The 23,735-nt window shown below is 33.3% G+C and overlaps 3 protein-coding genes across 4 annotated transcripts; 1 reads left to right on the top strand and 2 right to left on the bottom strand.

Moving 5' to 3' along the window:
* Positions 1 to 4,088: 4,088 nt before the first annotated feature.
* On the bottom strand, positions 4,089 to 11,255 carry LOC140968958 (gamma aminobutyrate transaminase 1, mitochondrial). 2 transcript variants are annotated; one of them, XM_073430156.1, is made up of 18 exons: positions 11,030 to 11,255; positions 9,792 to 9,919; positions 9,493 to 9,577; positions 9,329 to 9,401; positions 8,657 to 8,754; positions 8,500 to 8,592; positions 8,039 to 8,112; positions 7,880 to 7,918; positions 7,699 to 7,787; positions 7,548 to 7,624; positions 7,362 to 7,436; positions 5,982 to 6,113; positions 5,807 to 5,894; positions 5,637 to 5,715; positions 4,972 to 5,062; positions 4,795 to 4,873; positions 4,590 to 4,705; positions 4,089 to 4,288 (listed from the first exon to the last, which is right to left on the bottom strand). In XM_073430156.1, exons 1-18 carry the CDS (start codon positions 11,069 to 11,071, stop codon positions 4,217 to 4,219), a joined length of 1,530 nt encoding a protein of 509 aa, XP_073286257.1. In that variant the 5' UTR covers positions 11,072 to 11,255; the 3' UTR covers positions 4,089 to 4,216. The 2 variants fall into 2 exon arrangements, with proteins under 2 accessions (XP_073286257.1, XP_073286258.1); XM_073430157.1 differs by lacking the exon at positions 11,030 to 11,255 and having other exon boundaries at positions 9,493 to 9,590.
* Positions 11,256 to 12,509: 1,254 nt separating this feature from the next.
* LOC140968970 (cytochrome P450 97B2, chloroplastic) lies at positions 12,510 to 18,442 on the bottom strand. The gene is made up of 14 exons (XM_073430182.1): positions 18,181 to 18,442; positions 17,425 to 17,614; positions 17,010 to 17,117; positions 16,604 to 16,688; positions 15,854 to 16,092; positions 15,070 to 15,243; positions 14,521 to 14,568; positions 14,346 to 14,405; positions 14,045 to 14,131; positions 13,875 to 13,963; positions 13,690 to 13,781; positions 13,314 to 13,375; positions 12,931 to 13,080; positions 12,510 to 12,861 (listed from the first exon to the last, which is right to left on the bottom strand). Exons 1-14 carry the CDS (start codon positions 18,315 to 18,317, stop codon positions 12,634 to 12,636), a joined length of 1,749 nt encoding a protein of 582 aa, XP_073286283.1. The 5' UTR covers positions 18,318 to 18,442; the 3' UTR covers positions 12,510 to 12,633.
* A 1,657-nt stretch (positions 18,443 to 20,099) lies between these two features.
* Positions 20,100 to 23,723, top strand: LOC140968972 (choline-phosphate cytidylyltransferase 2-like). Its single transcript, XM_073430183.1, has 8 exons — positions 20,100 to 20,381; positions 20,835 to 20,948; positions 21,306 to 21,401; positions 22,237 to 22,279; positions 22,407 to 22,562; positions 22,679 to 22,759; positions 23,054 to 23,164; positions 23,262 to 23,723. Exons 1-8 carry the CDS (start codon positions 20,242 to 20,244, stop codon positions 23,478 to 23,480), a joined length of 960 nt encoding a protein of 319 aa, XP_073286284.1. The 5' UTR covers positions 20,100 to 20,241; the 3' UTR covers positions 23,481 to 23,723.
* Positions 23,724 to 23,735: the final 12 nt, after the last annotated feature.

The raw sequence follows: 23,735 nt of genomic DNA, 5'->3' as shown, positions 1-23,735 counted from the left end.
ATAAGATTAATTAAGAAATAAAAACACGAATAAAGTTGGTTTGGTCAATGCAGAAAATTAAACCTAAACTTTAGATTATTTTTTAAAAATAAAATAAAAAAAAGACATGTAGTGGTGGAGTCCACAATGAGCCGACCAAACCGTCCAGTCTACGTTTGCCAACATGAAATTTGAGACAATTACTCTTTCCTCTTATCACCATTTTCCCGACTATCTTTTTATAATATATATTTTCAATTTTATGATTTAATAATAATAATAATAATAATAATAATAATTAATAATTTTTTTTCCCTTGCATTCTCCACCCCTCTTTTGGGTTTTGATCATGACTCGATCGATTGTGAGGAGTCAAACAAAGAACTTGATGAGAAAAATGATGCGACAATTTAATTTTTTTTAAAAAAAAAATTCATCATTTTTCACGATGTAAAGAGAGAGATTTTCTTATTGTGGATCTAGAGTTTTATTCTAGAATACAATTTGATAATATTTAGAATAATTGTTTTAAGTATGATTTTTATTATTTATTTTTAGAATTAACCATGTTTTATAACATACACTTTAAATTTTTTAGATTAAAGGTGTACCGTGTAGGGTCATTTTACTGCACACGAGGTGATGACTGATACTCATTTATTGGATTTGATAAAATATATCAAAATTATACATTCACTAAGTAAATATCCAAACATATCAAAATTATAACTCCACTAAGTGAGTGTTAGTGAGCATAGCCGAGACCCAGCTTTGACCTAAGTGGTCTCACCCACTTTTCTCCATGTAAGTGGCTCGAGTTGGAGCCCTCCCCACCGCATAGTTTAAGAAATTAAAAAAAAAAAAAAACATAGCCGGCCATGAGGATTTTGACTTGATCGACCAAATTGAGTTTCGAGGAAGGAAATGAGAAACAAATTTTCTTACACAAAAATTTATGTAAAATCGTGTCATCGGTTAATTTTGTGATGCAAATCTTCAACCAACTATATTCAAAAAATAATAATTTTTTCATTGTAAATATAAATTAAATTAACTTGTCTAACAGATATAATTTCATGAGATCATCTCAAAAAAAACTTAATCATTTGCTAATTCCCTAATTTGACTGTGACAAAGCATCATATTGGAATTCATAGTTCAAGAATATTCTCCAAGAATGGACCGAGTTCAATGAGAATGATCATTCAATGGTATCATTTTCAATTTTAATTTAATAATAAAATATCAGCTAAATTTTTTGAATTTATTTACTTTACAGTTTACTATATATAATAAACGTGCCAAATCAGATCCAAATGGGAAAAGATAACCATCCTTCAAGTAAATAAACTAAAATACATTTCTGGTTAGTTGGTAGTTCAATCATCAAATTGAGCATTTAATGATGAAAATGAACATTTACAATAAGATACATAAAAATGAATTTAATTAAATTAATAAACTATCATGAAATCCCATTTTTCCAAGGAGAAACGATATTGACACTCCATATTTTGTTAAATACACTCTATTTAAATTTTTAATTTTTTTTATTTGATCCATACATTTCATTATTTTCCTTTATTATAAAATATTGATTTATCAAATTTTTTTAATGTAGTGTATTTGTATGATAACAAAAAATATATCATATTTGAAAAGTTAGTCATAATATCTAATATTAATAAATATGAAGACTAACCATCTTAATATCTTAAAATAAAATTTTATTTATCATATTTATTATTTTAAATATTTTTTTAAAATTATTGACTTAAAAATAGCTTACATTAACTAATTTTAAATATTTAATCTTTTAAACATAAAATAAATTGGGTCAAAATAATAGCTTCAATTTATAAAAAAAATTAATTTAATCACTAGAGGGTATATTATATAGTTTGTAGAAATAATATAAATTAATAGAAGACTTTAAATTTAAATTCAAATTTAGTTTATTTCACATTTTATTCTCAACTTGTTAAATTAAAAGTTTTGACACCTCAAAATATCATTTCCCTTTTCCCAATCGATAAATAATAATTTCCCATTGAGTGAAGGTTAAAATGGTTTTTGCTTACAATAAACAAACGAGTCCCCTTTTGATGCAAGAAATCAATGGAACATTGAGTGTACTTTATTAATTTATTTTCATATTATTACTATTATTATTATTATTATTGAAATGAATACACACATCCCAGTACACTACCGGTGGTGGAGGCCGAGACAACTGAGTTTAGTGACATAACAATTTTTTTCACCTTTTACTTCTAAGATTTGAGCTATTTCATCCTCTCTTCTGTCTTCTTCAGAACTATTCCATAGATTCCTATCAGCTAAAAAATGTGAAAGACAAATTACTTTTTAGTTCGAGCTTGGCCCATCTTTAGAATCAAACTTTTTATTTATTTATTTACAACGGGGTAAGAGGAAGACTCGAACACGAGCTGATGTCAACAAATGACATCCATGGTGCCATTTGGGCTAATGTCGACTACCTCGAATCGAACATTTTGATCATTCGAATATGTACACGAAAACGAACAACATAGATGATGAGACCTTAAGCTATAGTCTTTCAAATTAACACCTGGACTCCTTACCAAGATAAATGGTGTCTCATTTGAGATTTTACAGAAAACTCACCTCGTCAACTTCTTGAGGAGTCATTACCAATGGAGGAGACATCATAACGATGTCGCCGAAAGCACGTACTAGCATAGCATGCCATTCTTCTGACATTGTTCTACAAAATATGCACCAAAACCTTCAAATTTAATGAAAGAAATGAAAATCGCGGCATGTACCAACATATGATTTATCCTTGATGATGTCCGGGTAGATTGAGTGAGCTTGGATGAGCAATCTACCCGAGCAGAGAAGTTTATTTTCTCTGTAAAGATTTTGACATGATGGATGAGTATGACTTAACCTGATATCCCTGGTGCTCTGGCTTGGTCTCCCGAGTGGTCTGACCCGGGGTCATCCCACCAGACCACCCGGGAGACCAGGCCAGAACACCCGGGCAGATCATGCTAGACCACCCGGAAGATCGGGTCAGGTCATACTCATCACATCATGTCAAAATCTTTACATGGAAAGTAAACTTCTAGACTGGGGGAGCTTGCTCACTCACTCAAACTCACCCAATATACCCGGACATCATCAATCCTTGTTAACGGTTTTTCACGTAGATGTAGCAAGGCTACACCCCATTAAGGAGGAAATGCATCATTTGGTCATTTGTTATACACGAATTCGGTTCCAAGAATCAAAACAGTTCCACCTATCTTCAAGAAAGAATGTTGGATCAAAAGACATAATAGAAACCATCCAATAAAGGCTACCTAGATTAAAAGACTACATTTCTTGTAATGTGGAAGAAACTCTAACTATTACAAAACAAAGAAACTTTCTCATGTTTCCGCCTGAGTTCCTCCAATAAAATTTGAATCCATATTGCTTCCTCACTAGTTTGTCTAGCTTTCATGTATTCTAACTCCGTTATATTTCTTATAACATTCCATATAACAACAATTATTAATTGTCACATATATCAAATTATAATTGTTTTTCTAAGTCATCATATCTAAAAGACTATCACACCAATAAAAACCCAACATGTGACAATCAATTGTTAATGTCACGGCGTAAAATTTCACAGGAGTTCTTTTTCCCCGTTGTAAATGCAGCAATTGTTTGCAGTTTTAAAACCCAACTTATAGTACTTCATATAAGTGTAAACTATAAGTGTAAACGCATTTTGTGTGATGTATTTACTTTTAAAATTAATAGTTTTTATGACATAACATTATAAAATTATCAAAGATAAAAATAAAATAGTTCAACTTGACTAAAAAATAAACATAAATAATTATATAATTTATATTCATTAATAATAATTAGATTTTGAATTATTTTATATACAAGAATGGAGGTTAGAATCATATGAACATTTTTATAAGACGTCTGTAGATATTATTTTAAAAATCATAAGGTGTCGAGCACCTACTTATTGTCCACGTATGGCTATTAATTCTTTCGAGATTTCACAAAGAGGTGTATGCTATTTACACCCTCTGAACCAATAATTTCTTGAAAGAGGATGAAAGAAATTAGTGCAAACTTTGCTATGCATTTTAGTAATTTATTCACATTATTATTATTGAAAACGTAACTGATAAATAAACACATGTGATGTCTATTACATAGAGGCATAACAATTTCAGTTGTTTTACTTCTTAGATTTGAACTCTTCCACTCTTTCTTCTGTCTTCTTCAGAGCTATTCCATAAATCCGTATCAGCTGAAAATGGGAAAAAAGGAAAAACGAATCAGCTTTATATTCGAGTTCTACCCCGTTTCTCGAATCATACATTTTGATCATATGAACATGTACATGAAAAATGAACATCATCGAAAATGAGCTCGATTTATAAAAGGGTTAATTCCACTCGAAGATGTTGTTTCCGGAAAACATGACTTAAAGTTTTTTAAAAATAAGCGGTATCCTACAAGGGTACAACTGACCGTCTTCCTTATGGCTTTCATCTCGGTCCTTCCCAAAATGAATGGTGTACTATCATTCAAAATGTACAGAAACTCACCTCATCAACTTCTTGAGGAGTCACTATAAATGGAGGAGACATCATTATGCTGTCGCCCGAAACACGTACTAACATGCCATTCTCCTGACATTGTGCTCCAAAATATGCAGCAACACCTTCAAATTTAATGAAAGAAATGAAAATCACGTCATGTACCAAGCAATGTTCTAAAAAGGTTTTTCACGTAGATGTAGCAAGGCTATACCCCATTCAGGAGGAAATGCATCATTTGGTGATTTGTTATCCGTGAATTCTGTTCCAAGAATCAAACCAGTTCCACGTATCTTCAAGAAAGAGTGTTGATCAAAAGACACAATAAGAAACCATCCATAATATTCATGTAAAAGCTTGTAGAAATGAATCTGATAAAATGTTTGTGTACCTCCCCGATGATGGGGCTGGCCGAAAACGCTTTCAAACCTTCTTGAAATTTGGGTGCTATACTGTTCACTTGGTCGAGGATGTTTCTCTCTCTGTAAACAAGGAACCTTTTAAGATTTTGGCACAGAATAAGCAAAAGCCACAGTAGGGTCGCGAATGCTCCCCAACAGTAATCGAATATGTAGCAAATAAGTCATGTGCCCAGAGTAGAATGGTGAAGTACTAGAAATATAGCGAAGAGAACAAGTAAGACAATGTATAATTACATGATTTGAACTTGAAAACCTATATCCACGACACAATGGCAAGAGATCTACAATTCTATTTCTCTTTTACTTTAAAATACAATTCCGTATATACATGTGAAAATATTTTTGGAGGAATATGGTGATAATATTTATTATTTAAAATAACAAAATCACAATAGATGCATAGTAATCTCCATAACAACAAATTCGAACCTAATATATGTTTTGATTTCAAACAAAATCAATTTGAATCGGCTAAATGCGAACTTATCCTTTTTGAGATTCTTCTTTGTGCAAGTTCACTTCATACTTTGATTGTAGCGAAGAACTATATCGATCTTTTTAACAAGACAATGGTTAAATATTATCGAGAACAAACAGTTAAGTCAATGGAAATAATCAAGTGATGACAACATACTTGTAGATCTTAAGCGCCTCCAATGCAACAGCACAAGATACAGGGTGTCCAGAATAAGTGAATCCATGGGAGAAAACCCCTTAAATAAAAGAAATTTTTGAGCGACTCAGTACATTGGATTTATGAACAAAACCGCATAGATTAAATTAGATTTAAATGTCACCACAAACCAAGCTTGTTGCTCTGAGAATGTATGACATCGTAAATTTCAGGGCTCATAAGAATGGCCCCAATAGGTACGTATGCAGAAGAAAGAGCCTGTATATTATCAAGAGCAAAAGGAAATTAAGAATATGGAATAAAAAAAATAGCTACTACAAAATTTAACTAGAGGTGAACTTGTACCTTTGCCAAGGTGACAAGATCAGGTTTAATTCCATACTTGTCACTGCCGAACATTGTCCCGAGCCTTCCGAAGGCACATATTACTTCGTCGGCAATGAAAAGAATATCATACTTTTTAACTACAGCCTGAATCTGCACACACGTGAAAAATATTTAAACCAATGTCCACTCTTCACCAAAACAAAGAAGAGAGAGAGAGAGACCCATCTCAGATATGTTTGGCAAAATTTTTACATCATTTCCTTCTCGACTCCAACTGAAGAAAATGGGTGCCCAGATTCCTTTTGGACACATTCTGGACTACGCTCTCAAAATACAAATACATAAAGACATTAGCAACCACTTTTCCCCATAACCTGAGTTAGGGGTGTCAAAATCAGACACGACCCACCAACTCGACACGATTCAACCCGAAAAAAATCAGGCTTGGGTTTGGGGTTTTAGTGTTCGGGTCAGATCGGGTTGGACCCCGATAGCTGACCCGAAAAAATTGATTGGGTTGGGTTGGGTTGGGTGGGGTTCGGGTTGACCTGAAAATTTTATTTTTTTTAAAAAATTATAATTAATAAATATTGCTTACATTTTTATATATTGTACGTCCGAAAAAAATTTATTGTATATTTATATCATAAATTTTCATAATTTAATATTTATTTTGAATATTTTTTATTTTCTAAACAATTGTTTATTTGATTTAGTAAATATATTTTATTTTTCTACAATTAGACTTTCAAATTTAAATCATATATATGAGCGATATATTGTTATTATGTGTTTAAATTAATTTTTTTTAATTTTATTTAAAAAATATTTTTTTAAAAAAAAAATCGAAATCGAGTTAATTGGGTTGAACGGGTTGATCGGGTTGATTCGGGTTCGGTTTGAGTTTTTTCGGGTTGGGTTCGGGTTGAGCAATTTTTGAATAGTAATATTGCTCAACCCGACCCAACACATTACACACCCAACCCACCCGAATTGACACCCCTAACCTGAGTTGATACGAGGTGCCAACAATAATTTTTATAAATTATCATGCTACCTCGGTTTTTAGCCAGATCAAGGTGAATGAATTAATATATAAGCAGACACAGTAAGTTGGTCAGGTGTTAAGCATTAAAAACCTAAAATAAGTTTCTAAGACCAACCTAATCAAATATAAAAGGGCCAGTGACTCACAAAAAAAAGTTGAAAAGGACTGATCGAACAGGCAATGCACGTCATACTTTCTGTGAGAGATTCCGGAGCCATATATACCGAAATACCAAACTTTGCATACTTTATTCATTCAGCCATTGAGGCCGCTCTATCGTTTATGGATTTTGTAGAGCTAATCGTATTAAATTATTGGTGTGACATAGACAATGGGAAAATGAAAATAACCTTCTCAAAATAGGTAGCGGGTGGAAGTATCACGCCACCTGCTCCCATTACTGGTTCCGCAATAAAAGCAGCAATCTGAGATATCAGAGTTTGTTAGTTGAGAAACACAGCCTTCCATTAAACCGGAGAAAGAAATGTGTTAAAAAAGAAATTAATGGCATGAATTTATTATTAAACTTCAGTTACCGTCTCTGGACCTTCTTTGATTATAAGATTCTCCAAGTTATTGGCCAACCTAGTAGAGAACTCCTCCTCCGTTTCGCCTGCAAAACTTTATTTTAGTATGATGTGATCATGTAAGAAGGTAGAAAGTAAGGACAAAAAAGTCTGCCACCACCTGGTAGATGGTAGCGCCAAAAATGTGGGCAGTCTGTATGTAACACATATGGGGCAGGAAGATCGAACTTCTGGTGGAGGGCAGGCAGACTATTAAAAAGACAGTGAAATTTTTTACAAATAATTTTTGCTGCATACAAGTAAATTTTGAGTCTCAGATAGTTGAATGCTAACTTGCATACCCCGAAAGACTGGCTGACACAAGTGTCGACCCATGGTATCTGCCACAAAAAAATGGAAATTAAATTGAAACACAGGCAACAATGGTATATACTAAAAGCATATTGGTACCAAAAAGTTACGGTATAAACTAAGAGCATAACAGAACCAAAAAATATTACGATTTTGCTCGAGCAATAAATTTCTTTTTGTTTGGCCTTCCAAGTGCATTATTGTAGTACCACACAAGCTTGACCTATATGGAAAAAAGTTCAGAATTATGATTGATTTTACAAAAGAAAACTTAAATATCTAGTAAAAAGAAATTTCATCAAATACTTGAATTCAAAGCAGCCCTTCAAGAAAATGAACAATTTAAATTGTTTTGTCTATCTCGACGGATCCTCAGTTCCGGGCTTCTGTCAAATGATTTATTTCGCAACATGGAGCAGTGAAATTTTATAGTTTATCCATTTAAAAACCCCAATCATTTTAAGTTTTCAAAACAAAATTACAAGTCCAAAATTATATATAAGTACAAATTTATGTTACTTTTAATCACAACTTCGTCTCCAACAGATAAAAAAAAAACTGCAGATATGATATCTAATAAAAGTTTCTGGATATGATTGAAAACTTGAACCTGTGAATCATTTGCCTCTGACCCACTATTTGTGAAGAAGACTTTCGACATTTTACTTGCAGTGAATAACTTTAAAAGTTCTTTGGCAAGATCCTGTATTTTATAAATAAATTGTCAAATTTCCAAATTGAAGTTTCCAAATCTTAAATCATCATACCAATGAGGGTTTTGTCGTGCGGTTCCAGAAAGAGTGGTAAAATGGTAATGTGTTTAGTTGTCTGGTAGCAGCAGCAACAAGACGAGGCTCACTTCCACCTGAAAGAATGCTAAAGCATATAAGGATTATAAGCTCTTATAGTGGTGACAGTCATAATCATGTAGCAACCAGATGCTATTGCATGTTATTCATAATGAATTTAAATTAGGTCCATTATTCAATCCACCAAAAGTAAGAGCATGTGACCTGAAAACAACAAATAACTGAACGACACCCACAATTGAAAATGACATAATCCCAGAAAAACTATATAAATATCTACTCAGAGGACCTCCTTTATTTTGTACGTATGTTAGTGGGTGGCATCAACGTGGATGCAAAATATTAATGTTTCCATGATGTCTGCTAGAAAACAAAGGTTAGTCTTGTCATAAGTTACCACATCCAAGCCAACAAATAATGGCTCGAATGACAAAAGTGTATAGAAGAATAGAAAGAGAAGGAAAAATTCCAATTTATTCTAATCAAACAAGTTTACCTTACCGTATAAAGATGGATTCTTTCCCATCTATGTAAAAGGCAGTGCAGGTGGCAAATATATGTATTTGACAATCAAATGGAAACTAGATAAATAACATAGGTGCTAGAGATCCATTTTAAAAGAGCAAATACCTAGAGCTGTACACCATAATCCAGCAAGAGAATCAAGATACTTTTTCCCATTAACGTCGTAGACATAAGAGCCCTATAACAAATAAAAATGTAAAGCATATAACTGGAAAACGAACAATCTTTTAGACTTGAGAAACTTGAACCAAATCAAACAACTTCTATACCTCCGATTTCTCAATGACTAATGGGTTCAGATCTGTAGTCTGCCATCCAGCAGTAAAAGGAGCCAGCATATCGTGCCCCTTGAAGCTAAGAATGGCAACTGTTACTCATGAGTCCACAAAGTATATGAGTTAAAGATTGTTGAGACTTATTGGGAGATATCAGACATGTCTTCCTTGTGCAATGAATCACCGATTTAGTGAAATAGCACACTAAATGCTTTGGGGTTGCACTTTTTATGTGGAATCTAGAAGGGAAACGTACATGCGAAAATTAAGAATAGCAAAGAGAAGGTGCATACTCCTTATCATCGGTCGATGAAATATTATTTTGCGCAGATGTCTCTGTACTGTAGCATTTCACGACATGAGTTTTAATAGGATGCTTTTGCAGACTTCTAGTGGTTATATCCTTTAGAGGGAAAACACCCTGGAGAATTGAAAGGTGAATGCAATGCACATTAAAAACATAAAAGTAGCAGAACGCAGATAAATATTAATTTCGAGGAAAATTTGAAAAGTCGCTACATTTGGGTGACCTTTCCGCAAATGCGAACAGCATAACTGTTTTGTGAAATGATGAAACGGGCTAGCCGTAGTAAAAATTTTCAAGAAAACATCTAACACAATCAAGAACAGTTTCAAAAGGGGTATATAATACAGATTGAATTATCTAATTGATAAATGATAATTCATATGTAATGGTAGTAAAAACAAGGAAGTTGACCTTCAAATCCATGTAATATATGACTACCAAAAAGAAAATTATCTTATCAACGCTTTACATATGGTATAATCTGTCACATCAAAGATTAGAGCCCTACAAATGGGCCTATCTCGAAGTGGTGGTAGATTTTCAAGAAAACAATTCGAAACAAAAAATGGTTGTCAAATTCTTTGTTTATGATAAAGATTTGACCTCAAACTACCGACAATTCAATCTCAACAACAGAGTTAAATGACATGTTCACATTAAAAAACATAGAAGGGGTTTCAGATTTAGGAACAAACATCTGACAAGCGAACAATGAAACCCGTCGTTTCTATCCTTAATGGAAAAAAATTAGGTGTAGATAATTTCATATAAATGTATCCTTCAGAGACTGGAAAGTGTTTCTGAGATCTGATTGGAGCTCTTTAGCGTTCCCACAGCATTTCGACTAATCAGCTGTTCGGCAATTGAGCAACATGGAATCTAAAACCATCTACTTTAACAAGTATTCCCAAGTTGTAAGTTCAAAACCAGCAACAGTCTATTATACACACCAGAATACCCAAAGTTCTCAATATTCAATCATATAATTTGAGCATCCCGACGGTAAACATGTCCGAAATCAACCAATACAACATGTAGATACATAAACCGGAAAAGAAGACAAACGAAAAATGACAAAAATAAAATTTAAGATCCAAAATCTCCAGCAAGCGATAGATTCACGCAAAACAAAGTTGAATACAAAATGAACCCACAAGATGCATCTCCACATAATCTTGAGCACGCAGTTGATGGATAAATAATGAACAGAAGAGGCGAGTCAACCTGGCTACCATTTCTGAGGGTGGGTAGAAGAAGACGATGCATCGTTAACTTTCTTCAGCGCAAGTAGAAGAAGAGAATTTCAAGTAAGCTTTGTGCCCGAGAGAGAGATTTGAAGTCTCGAGGTTTCCTTTTTCTCTGGAAGTGCTGTTGTGATACAGACGATTCCTGGTCCCACAGTATCAGCAATCCAATTTCTTTATAGGCGGAACCAGTAATTGGGAGTTCAAATGTTGTAATGATTGTACAAGAAAGTTGTAAATTTGGTCTAATATTATTTACCTTTTTCGCGACTTTAGTTTTTTTTTTTTTTTTATATATCGTATTTCGAGGAGCATTTCTCTTGTTAAATCATTTCATGTATTTTTTTGTATGAGACCATCAATTTTATTTATATTTATAATAAAAAATAATATTTTTAATATAAAAATTAATAATTTTTTATAGGTGATCTAAATAGTAAAATATACGTATCACAAAATTAACTAATTAGACCCTCTCGTAAATGAATTTTATGATTTCAAATTTAGTTGTGTATTTTTCAATTTTTGTAAATTAGACATTTTTTTATCATGATTACTTTATATCATATATGGATCTCATATTATATTATATCGAAAAATTATCAAAATTGCAAATTAAAAACTATTAAGGACTAAAAAAATTCAATAACACATACCGAAATCATAAACAAACAAATATATATTATGACGAAAAATATATGTTTTTTGAGATACTAATTAAATCATATTTCCAATATAATACCAATTAACAATTAACTATACGATTAATCCTATTATATATACTCTTTTCGATCAATTAATCCTATAATATATTGCACGAAAAGACACATATACTCATGAGAGTTTTTGGATTGGTTCGAATTAAATAATTTTTAAATAATATTAATGCTCGACCCGATCTAACTCATTCAATCCATCCGAATTGATTGAGTGCTTTAGTTAACGAATAAAAGAGTAAAAAATTAGTTAGAAGGTCAACTTGAAGTGTTAAGTCCAGTCCTAAGGAACACGTACAAGAGGTGGGCCCGATTATATTTTGGATCCATAGTAGTGGGCCCAACCATTTTTGGTCAAGAATATTTAATTAATTTTTTCCAATTTAATTTATATATTACGTAAAATTTGTAGATGGTAAGAAATTAAATTTACATACATAATAATATCGCCGAAATATTCATAGGAGAACTTATTTCGATAGTCTGTCATTTCAGTTAAAAATAGTTGAGTTTAATAATTGATTACTGCGGGAATTTAAAAACAAATAAATGTTCCATCTATTAAATATATGATGAAATTATTTATTTTTTTTACTATTTTAATTTGTATAAAATTCATTAATCGTATGCCTAAAATTATAAATTTCTAATACATATATGAAGTTTCATATTATTGAAATATAAAAACATGTTATATTTCAAAAAAAGAAAAGCATGAATTGATTTTTTTTTTTAAATAAAAACAAATTGGAATGAAACATATTTTTCATCAACATGATAGATTATGGTTTACCCATCTGTCTCCTGACTTTTAAAATTTTGTATATATGATATATTTTCAAAACTAAGGCTGTAAATTCTACAAGAACTAGCAATGAACATTAGACCTCTTCTTTAGACGACACCACAATCCAGTTTTGGTGTGAATGGTTGCTCCTGTAACTAGCTCTACATCGTCTGGAGATCCTTTTAACTCCACATCAAACTTCTGAAGTAACATTGCCAAAGCTACAGTCGATTCCATGAGAGCAAACTGGTCGCCAACACATTTTCTTGGCCCTCCACCGAAAGGCAAGAAAGCGAAATCCGATATGATCTGATGAAAATCATGGTCAGGAACATGATAAGCGTTGAACTTGAGTGAGTCAAGTGTTGGAATGAGTACCTCATTTGGATACAGTGCTCCTGGGCTACGAGAAGGATCAAAACCAGACCAACCTTCGATGCCCTGGCTGGCCTTTTGAACTCGAAATCTCTCAGGCTCGAATTCATTGGGATTGTCCCAAAAATATGGAGATCTATGGAGGTTATATACCTGGTTCAAAGAGTTCCCACGGAAACAGATTATGAAGATGATGAATCTGAGATCGACTTAATGGCCAGTATCCCTCATTTAAAAGCTTATTCTATCAGTCAAGAACATGAATGACCTTTGATTAAAAAATAAATAAAAGCACTAACAGTGGGGGCCCCCGCTTGAGTTTGTCTGCTGGTTATGCTAAGAGATGATATTAAGTTTGAAAAGTTTATGACAGAAAATAGACTTACAGAAACGAATATATCAGTGCCGGCTGGTATCCCATAACCATCTTTATTTCCCATATAACCACCTGCGTAATGAATCACCCAAGTTAAAATCCCAATTTTCATTCTGCAGAATGGGGCGCCTGAGCTATAAGCTTATAACCAATAATAATCACTCTTCTCAAAATTTTCAAACTGGATAGTAATGTAAGCTTCATTTCAACCAATACACGAGCTCAAACACGTTATATTATGTTAGAAAAGGTGAATGTTTAGTTTATAGGAGTATCGATGGATGAGAACTTCAAGATTGATGTTGAGTTTCATTTCATTTTGTGGTATAGAAACCATGTCAGTTGTCACTCATCCTTTACAAAGTTATAGGCAACAAAATAAATACCCGGTAATTGATCTGACTCGAGAGAACGTCTAATCAGCAATGGAGGTTGTGGATACAAACGTAAAGCCTCTACAACAATAAGTCGCAAGTACCTGAAAGAATAAGCTGTTTGCATTAGTATAAAAATGATATGAGAAAGAATGGGGTGACTTCAAATTGTAGTTCAAATTTTTTCTTTAACCTACTCCAATTTTTTTATTGATTCAAATGTTGTTCTCCCTTCTCCAAGCACAGAATCAATCTCCCCTTGTGCTTTCCTCAATTTGGAGGGATGCTGCATTATACACAATAAATTTGCAATCATCATTCACAATATTCATGAAAATTTGTGATTGTCGGATTGAATCAATCATACTTGGGCAAGAAGGAAAACTGCCCAGGTAAGGACAGCAGCAGTTGTTTCATGTCCAGCTATAAGCATTGTCATTAGGTCGTCTCTCAGCTATTCGGCAGAGACAACAAGAAAAAAGAAACATCATCATTTTTTTTGAGTAAAATCTCAAGAGTTAAAGTGCGGCATATTGTAAGATGGGAAGCGGATAAGTCTGATCAGAGAATCCTCAATGAACTGTATGCCATCCAGCATACAAAAACCCACCAAACTTTCGTGTGAAACAGCGATGAAATACAGAGATCATACGTGTCTGATTCTTTACCTGGCGATCATCGGCATCTACACCTCTCATGTCAACCAGAAAACGCAAGAGACTAGCATCCTGCAAACTTTTTCAGTTACGGTGTCACAAATTCACTTTTCTAGGTCTTCTAAGATATAAATAAGCACACCAGTTTTTCAAAGTACAAAACGGATGAAATAACATTATTGGATACCTTGAGATTTAAGTAGTCTCTTTGTTGCAATTTCTCAACATCAGCTTCCTACAACAAAATGAAAAGAAAATAAGCACTCTTTGTGAAAATATAAATTCAAACAGAAAATGTACGGCTATGAATTTACAATACAACAGCTACTTTAACACGAGTATTTTTCAAGTATCATTGTGGCATGTCACTCGTAAAATAACTTCTCATTTTTACTAGGCTCATCTAGAAGTCCAGTCATTTCACAAACAATGCTTACCTTTGAAATTTATATCCTATTTAATAACCACGAATATAATACAGATACATTGCATCATTCGACATGCCAGAAATAAACAGGTAGTCCTTATTTTGCCAATACTTTTGTGATCATTATGCAACTCTTAAGTTTCAAGTATAACATATAAATATAAAACTTGAATACAGCCCACGTACGCTGCCACCACATTTAAAAAATTAGAAATATGGCTCTTGGGACAGATCAATCAAAAACAACTTTCATTATGATAGCATGATCTACATATACTACCATGGCAATTCAGCTGTACATTGTCTCACCTCTCTGGTCTCTTTTGCATTTTTTATCAAATCATCGAGACAGTCATTGATATATTTGAGGTCATTCTGAAACTTTCGTTGCCGAGGAACTAACAATTTGGCCAACGGAATTTTCCAATAAGGAAAGTAAAATGTAGACCGATGCTCAGCTTCAAAAAGTGTACCATATACAGCCTGCAAGTAAATGTAGAACAACAATTATTACTAATTGGCAATTAATCAGCAAGGGAAGAAAGGAAGGCAGATGCAAGCGTATAATGCATATAATTCAGAAAAAGTAAAAGACTGTGCAGAAGAGAATTACAGTACTTGATAAAAAATAATTGATGCAAAGAGAGGAAAACTTCAATTTTATGGACATTGGTCTCATACAGCCTGCCCAGAAAGATCAACCACCCAATGACAACAATACTTGAATCACAATGTGATTGCTAATTTACAGAAATTATTGCAAAACAATATATAGATAACAAATCACTCATAAATGAAGCCATGGTGTTTTTGTGCATGCTGAGCAGCACATGGCATAAGTTTTATATAATCATGAGATGCTCATGCCATATATCAATCAAATTAGAAACCGATTTGATATTCTTAATATTATGATAACATTTTTATATGATTTCATAGAACAAATATTTTCAGTGAAACACAGAGGTGATTATTGCCCACTAAATGAGAGCGATTATAAGAATTTTGGCCCTCTGTACACTTTGTCGAGGATGCAGACCTTCATGGAGGAATCACAGGAACAATTAAAGTTAAAGGGAACATCCACTCCCACCTTAATTACAGGGGATTCCTTAGTAACAGATCCAAAGTCGTAATTAAAAACACCGAGCCCGATAATATCGAGTGCCAAACTAGAAAATTCGGATTCAAGGTCCAGTTCAATTGTCTTCTCTCCTCTTGAAGCTTCCGCTTTTAAGAGCTGCTCGAATTTAGCCGTCATTCTCTCAGAGCAGTCACCAAACACTTTAACCATGGCTTCCAAGTATAGCACATGGAATCCAGGAGCAATAACTGCAACACCATTAACATTCCATATATGTATTTAGTATATGTAGAAAATTATTCCAAGAACCTGACCATCTTCACCGTCCCTACCAGAAAATTAGCCAAATTATTCAGTTCTGTTGAACTTTCCAGTTAATTCTTTGTCAAAAACAAGGGTCAAGGAACTGAAAAGTCAACTCAAAACTGAAATAGAAAATCCATTTGCACGAGAATGAATCATTATAGTTTTCAGAATACAAGTCAAACAGGAAAATTCATATATAAGGTTCCAAAAAGATCAGAAGTTTGTTATGAACTGTCTGATAAGAACATTTGAAATTACAATTAAAATAAAACCAAGCTACTGCACAAGTAAATATTTGATCAAGTTGAAGGAGAAATGTTAAAATTTAACCATTGATTAGAGAAAATAGAGTTCTAAACGTGAAAATTACAAAATGCGGGGTCTGATGTTACCACATAAGAGACAGAAATGCATAAAATCAATGTATTTTTTATTTAACTGTTAACAGTTCACCTCTTCTTCTCTGTTTCCAAGTGTCAAGATCAGCAGGTATGAGTCCTTTTCCCATTATTGGTTCCAATATATCAGCAAGAACACCCTACATAATGTTATGATAAATGCCTATTACCATATACGTCAACAAGAGCACTATGAATTATATATTGTTACACTCTGGAATATTTATCAGAAGATACATGTTTGATAGCCTCTTACTGACTAAAAACATAAAACTTTGAAACGTTCATGAATAAAAAATTAAAAATAGAACATTATAAACTGTAGAAGATGAAATTACCTAAATGAAGAAAAGAATAAAAACAGGTAAAATTTCCATTGACTCCATTTCTATGACAACTATGGCAAAGAGAAAGAGATTCACTACAAAATAAGAGAAGCATATTGTGAAAACGAATGATACCTTATCATAGGAAAATGCATTCTCACGGAGAATGTGTCTTGCGACAATGGGATCTGAGACAACAACAAAAGCCTTTGGTCCAAAGGCAAGCTTGTACACTGAACCATGCTGTGTCCAACGAAAAATAAACAGTAATCAAGGGAATCACTGATGAAATAAACAATTTGAAAGAAAGAGAGAAGGAAGGAGATAAAAGAAGTATCACTCTATGGAACTATATATATTGCCATACCTGAGGTGTTAGAAGCATAATCACTACCAAAGAGGCAAATATGTACTCTTAATTAACTAATTCCCCGAAGAAAATAGATATTTGGGTATTTGAGAGTCTTAATGACTATAGTACCATAAGAAAAAAGCCGGAAAACGAGTTAATGAATAATGAAAAAAATATATAAATTCACAAAAGAAGCACCTCCAAGAACCAATCATACAGGGAGAAGAAAAGTGGTTTCCCAAAAAGATCAGAGACCGCGCCTTCTGCTACAGGCATCGATGTAATCTTTCCTCCGCTCAAAAAATTAGTAAGGAGGTTGCTTGCATTGTCTAATAAGTTCATTTTTTTGGTCGTTTTGGGCTCATCAGTACTTGTTGAAGTTTGGCACCTACAATTAACACAAGTGAAGTATCAGTGAATTCATCAAACGAATGGTAACGAATTTGGCTTGAAGTATCCCTTAATTTCCCTTAATTTCAAATTATGACTAAAATTCGTTCAACTTTGTTTAATATGAGCTCTGGTAAAAAAAATCATCTCAAATCCAAGAATATTAGGGGGGAAAATGAAATGCATGCCTCCAAATCCACCTTAAATCCAAGCATAACTCAACATTGGGACTCTGTGTTCATACAATGTGGCATTGGTGAAAAAGAGAGAGAAATGATTTGAGACGGAAAACATGAGCTTCGAAATCGAATGAGAAAAGGAGTTATGATGAAATCAGCTGAAGACATGATTTTTTATCAGGGTATATCCAATCCAAACTTGAAATTAAACTAGGAATACTCATTTTTGCAGATTTTCAAGTAATACCAATTCCAAAATGTCTAAAATTACGAAGCAAAAAAAAACAAAACAAACAAATTTATGCCCACGATATAGCTGGAGAAGTAAAAATCAGAAGGCTTGCACCATATTCGTAACATAACAAAATTAGGCTTTGGGGAGTACCTGATTGAAGACCCTTTTGGCTTAAACTTGGAAAGCAGAGTGGCTGATGAAATAGTAACTCCGGAGGAAGAGAATTCATTGAAACGATTCACCACAAGGCAAGAAGAATGGGCACAGATACTCGGCGCATAAATCATACTTCGAATTCTCCCGTTTCCTATTTCTTCTTGAAATTGAGGCCAACTGGTAGAAGATGTGGTATCACCGGGAAGAAGGTTGGGTGACAATTTTATTGCAAAGGATAATTTACGCACTGAAATTCAGTGTTTTTTTCTGGTACACGTCACTAAAGTATGAAATTTTGGTGGGGGCGTGGGGTCATNTGAGGAGTTTTGAATCGACTCGATCTATATTCAAAGTAAAAAATAATATTTGTATAATCAAGTTGGGTCGAGTCAGATATGATCGAATACTCATTTTATAAAATTGATTAGTGAGATAGATATCATAAAAAAACTTATTCTATATATTCAAATAATTCACCTAATTAGTAGGAGTCATCATATACTGAATCACATGAGAGAATGATGTGCCATATTTATAGTTACTAAATCAACTCTCAAGATAATATTATATCAAACAAACTGATTACTAAATTTACAATGTATGCCCAAGATTAATGATTTTCATTTTAAATATAAAAAAAAAAAACCATTGTCGATCATTTTTTAATTCATGCACTACGTGATATATATATAACAATAACTCAATTCATTAACACAAATCTAACAACAATACATCAGAAATCGAGAAGGAAGAAGACTCAGCCCACTCCTTTTATCAGAAGTAGAATTAGTTGCGCGGATTAAGATATGAGATATTTGATTCGTTGATCTAGTAACAAAAACAAAAGTACAGTTAACTAAGTCAGATGATAAGATCAATGTTTTTATAACGTCAAAAACTTGTGTGAGACGGTTTCACGGGTCGTATTTTGTGAGACATATATCTTATTTGGATTATCCATGAAAAAATATTACTTTTTATTGTGAATATCGGTAGGGTTGATCCGTCTCACAGATAAAGATTCGTGAGACCGTCTCACAAAAGACCTACTCTTTTGTAATAGGATCGGTGATCGAACTGGTCTATTTTAAAAAACGAATCAACCAGCCGTACATGTTCAACCAGAAAATTGTTATATTATATAAAATAATAATATAATATGATAAATAATACAATTTAAATTCTAAAAAATTTAAATGTACATATAAATATTAATAATTATTTATCAACATTTAAAATATATACAACATAAATATAATCAAATATAACTATATCAATATTTTCGAACAAAAAAATAAATCAAAATAAGCTTTAATACTACTGAAATAATATTTCTAACAAATTCCAAAATCCAAATAATCACATACGTATAACTCAAAAATAAAATTTTAAAGTTAAATATACGAAATAATTTTTTTAAGGAATAAAAAATAATAATTTTTTAAAAAAAATAGTTGAACTAGTCGGATTGATTTTGATTAGTTTTGACCGCTGAAATAATTTATAAGCTTGGTTTCCGGCCCGATTTTAAAAACACTTGATAAAAGTTTACAATCATCCATCATCAAATCATAACTAGAAGTACCTGAATTTGATATTTGAAGAAAGTCATCAGTAATTTTAGCATCAGATTTACTTATTTAAATTCAATCCTTAATCTAAATAAGTACTTGTCGTATTCCTAAAACTTCTGCTAGGATTGGAAAATAGTAACCTGAAATACGACTGTGTAGCAACTATTAAAGTTTCAAGAGGATAGCAAAGAACACAGCCAGAACCCACATCCTCTATGGGAAAAAATTGTATGTATCAACTTTATTTGTATATTTATGGTTCCATATGTTCTTGAAACGATCAAAATATTTGTATTTATTTTTGACAAAGTGGGACACCAACACGACTTTTACTCGTCAAATTTTGGCACACAAATCGATTCGGGCCGACACCTGTTGGGAAACATAAGTCAAACGTGTCGGAGATATTTCTGTGTTCATTCAAGGAAACCATACATTGGAGAAAGAACCAAGTGAGAGAGAGAAGGGCAACAAGTGAGCGATGGGCGAGAGCGGCGATGGTATCAGCAATTCCGTGGAACCTCCATCCTCGTCTGACCGCCCCGTTCGTGTGTACGCCGATGGGATCTACGATCTTTTCCATTTCGGCCACGCTCGAGCTCTGGAACAGGCCAAACTTGCGTATGTCTTTACTGGTTTAATATATTTTTGTGGGTCTGATTTATATTTTTGTTTCTTGCTATTTTTGTGTTTTTAAAATGACCTATCATCGAAATTTTGTTTATTTTTTGTTTGGCGTGTGGTTTTATATCAATGAAGTATTATATCTTTTCTTGAATGATGGATCTGATCTAATCTGCTACCTGTTTTTGGGAAATCATACGTTTATTTATTTACTCTTTAATTAAGGGTTGATTACCCTGTTCTTCGTCCGCCTGGACTTGCTTCTGTGTCCCTCCATTTGCACCTACGTGGAGTACCTTTTTCATCCGTTTTAAAACATTATATGTACTTTGAATTTATCTTTTCTTTGTGTTTATGATTTATTCGCGCATCAAGTTCCGTAATTTAGTCACATCGAGCCTTGTTTTCATCTATGGCGAAATGAATTTTGATGGTCATGTATCTGTGCAGCTTCTCAAATACGTACTTGATGGTTGGATGTTGCAATGATGAGACTACTCATAAGTACAAGGGAAAAACTGTTATGACCGAATCTGAGCGCTATGAATCGCTTCGCCATTGCAAGTATGTTTGCCTCTTCATGAAATGGCTTAATGTATTCTTAGCTGATTCATGATGATCTTTTGGTCCGGTCAGGACATTATTTTTCATTAATTCAGTTTAGCCACTATTGGGTTGTTGATGATTTTTAAGCATTATCAATGTGAGAACAAGTCGGGGTGAATCAATTTTCATCTCTCGCCTAGAATAGCTATTTTTTTTGTACCTGATAGAGTTGATGAAAATGATCAATTGTTTTAGTTTCATATCTATATGGATTGTTAAAATAGTTTCATTGTCTTGCCTGATGAATATTTTGAGGACCCCTGATGAATATTTTGAGGACCAGATAGTGTTACACCTGGCTTCTTTGTTTGGCAGGTGGGTTGATGAGGTTATCCCTGATGCCCCGTGGGTAATAAACCAGGAGTTTCTTGACAAGCACCAAATTGACTATGTGGCACACGATGCTCTTCCGTAAGTCAGAGGCTTCTATACTTCTTTTGATAGCGGCTGTATCCTTTTTTCCATTTCTTTATTATGTTAAGCGACAACGAACTAAATAAGGGTTCAGGAGAATCATATAACGATATGCAATCAAAGACTTTGGCTTTCGTGCTTTAAACCATAAAAACATAACTTTTCTTTGTGGTCATACTTTAACGGGTTTTATTCGCCTTTCCAAGTATCTTAACCTTTTTAATTGTGGTTTGATATTTATTCAATCAAACAAAATTTCAGATTTACCCTAAAACTACATGTTGATGAAAAAGTTCTTCAGGATCTCTTAGTCTTTGGTTCTTGAAAACTTAATGACAAATATTTTTAGAAAAATATCGGGATGGTGTTATAGTATGGTTTTTAATAGCTGATTTTTACTGGTAATGGCTGATATTTTATTATGATCATGTTATGATTCCTAAAGAAAAGTGAGTAAAAATAACAATCACTTAATTTGTTTGTTATCTGAAAATATTTTTACAGTAAAGTAGTAAAAAGAACTTCTGAGAAGGATGAAGGAGAACCCCTTTTTGGGGGTGGAGATCTACTTCTGAAGACTAAACATAAAAAACTATGTAAATAATAATCACGCTAGCCAATTATTCTGTGTATGGTTTTATCGGAGTTCGCAAAATGCACAAGGTCTTATGCACTGCAACTGCTAGTGGGAAGAAAACCTTATTTACTTTTTATGTTTTCCCTTTTGATTTGATTTGTTCTTTTTACGTAGTGGTTGGATTTGTCATATATGCTAATTATCGACGAAGCGCATGTTTAAACTCTTTTAATTCTTATCACGTATTTTATACAGTTATGCGGATACCAGTGGAGCTGGAAAGGATGTGTACGAATTTGTAAGCCTGTCATTGTATTTTATAATTTTCAGCTGTAGTTTATTTATTGTCTGTGAATGTTGGTTTTGTCCTCTCTTTTCATTATGTTGACATTTGAAAACCATATATTATACTACTTTTGATACAGGTCAAAGCTGTGGGAAGATTTAAAGAGACTAAAAGGACAGAAGGAATTTCAACGTCAGACATTATAATGAGAATAGTCAAAGACTATAATCAATATGTGTTGCGTAATTTGGATCGTGGATACACAAGAAAGGAGCTCAATGTTAGCTATGTTAGGGTATGGTGTTCCTGCTGATATTCTTATTTTGCTCTTGTAATGAATGGATTATGATATTTCCAATTATCTGTATTTCTAGAACTCTTGCACCACTAAGATTTGTGTAAAACACGCAGGAAAAGGGATTAAGGGTGAACATGAGACTGAAGAAGTTGCAAGAAAAAGTCAAAGAACACCAAGAAAAAGTGGGCGAGAAGGTAAAGTTTATTGCATTTGCATAAATTTACTTCTTCTGACCCGATGCCCATGTATTGGCTCAAGCGAAGCCTAAGAATTTAGGCTTTTGGCATTTACCAGAAGTGAGTCAGCTATTTGTTAATTTTTTTTGAAGAATTACTTCTTCCTGAGGATGTAGCTGATGACGCTACATACGTAGCTGATTTTCATGTCCTATCTGCGATAGTATATGCGACCACCACCTCTTCGATCCTGAAATCCTGTTAATTGGCTCCCTAAATTCTAAATCCATGTGTTTAAATCCCTGTTTGCAGATACAAACTGTTGCAAAGACAGCTGGCATACATCACAATATTTGGGTTGAAAATGCAGATCGTTGGGTTGCTGGATTTCTCGAAATGTTTGAGGAAGGCTGCCATAAAATGGTGAATACAAGTATCCATATATAGACACACGCTCACGCTCACACATTCTAGGTCCAACTAAAATGCACTTTCAACATTGGTCCAAACTTGTGTTCAGGGAACGGCCATTAGGGACCGGATTCAAGAATTAAGTCAACAGGGACAGGGATTGCTACTAAACGGGCAAAGAAGTAGCGATGACGACGAAGATGTTGAGGATGAGTTCTATTACGACGAGGACGAGGATGAGTATTATTACTATGACGAGGACGATGATGAATATTATTATTATGATGATGATGTTGTAGAGTACTACGACTGCGATGAGAAGAAATGACCTGCCAGTCACTGAACCAGCACTCGCCTTGCTAAGTTAAATCACTATCTGTTGGGGATTGCATTAGGCTTTTGCTCTGTTTGGTGCTTTGCTTTTATCTTTTCTTTGCAGTTTTTTCGTGGTCGGTTTGTTTGTTTTTTTTTTTATTATTATTATTTATAGTTTCGTACTAGCTATCTGAACAATGATGAAAGTATGTTTTTTGCTTCGTTATTGTTTGAAAAAAAATTTGTTTTGGAAACACAGTCATGGGTA

The sequence above is a fragment of the Primulina huaijiensis genome, unplaced genomic scaffold, assembly GCF_012295235.1.
Source record: "Primulina huaijiensis isolate GDHJ02 unplaced genomic scaffold, ASM1229523v2 scaffold38877, whole genome shotgun sequence".
Classification (NCBI taxonomy): domain Eukaryota; kingdom Viridiplantae; phylum Streptophyta; class Magnoliopsida; order Lamiales; family Gesneriaceae; genus Primulina; species Primulina huaijiensis.
Note: the sequence above shows the minus strand (reverse complement) of the source record. Positions and strands in the feature narration are given on the sequence as shown.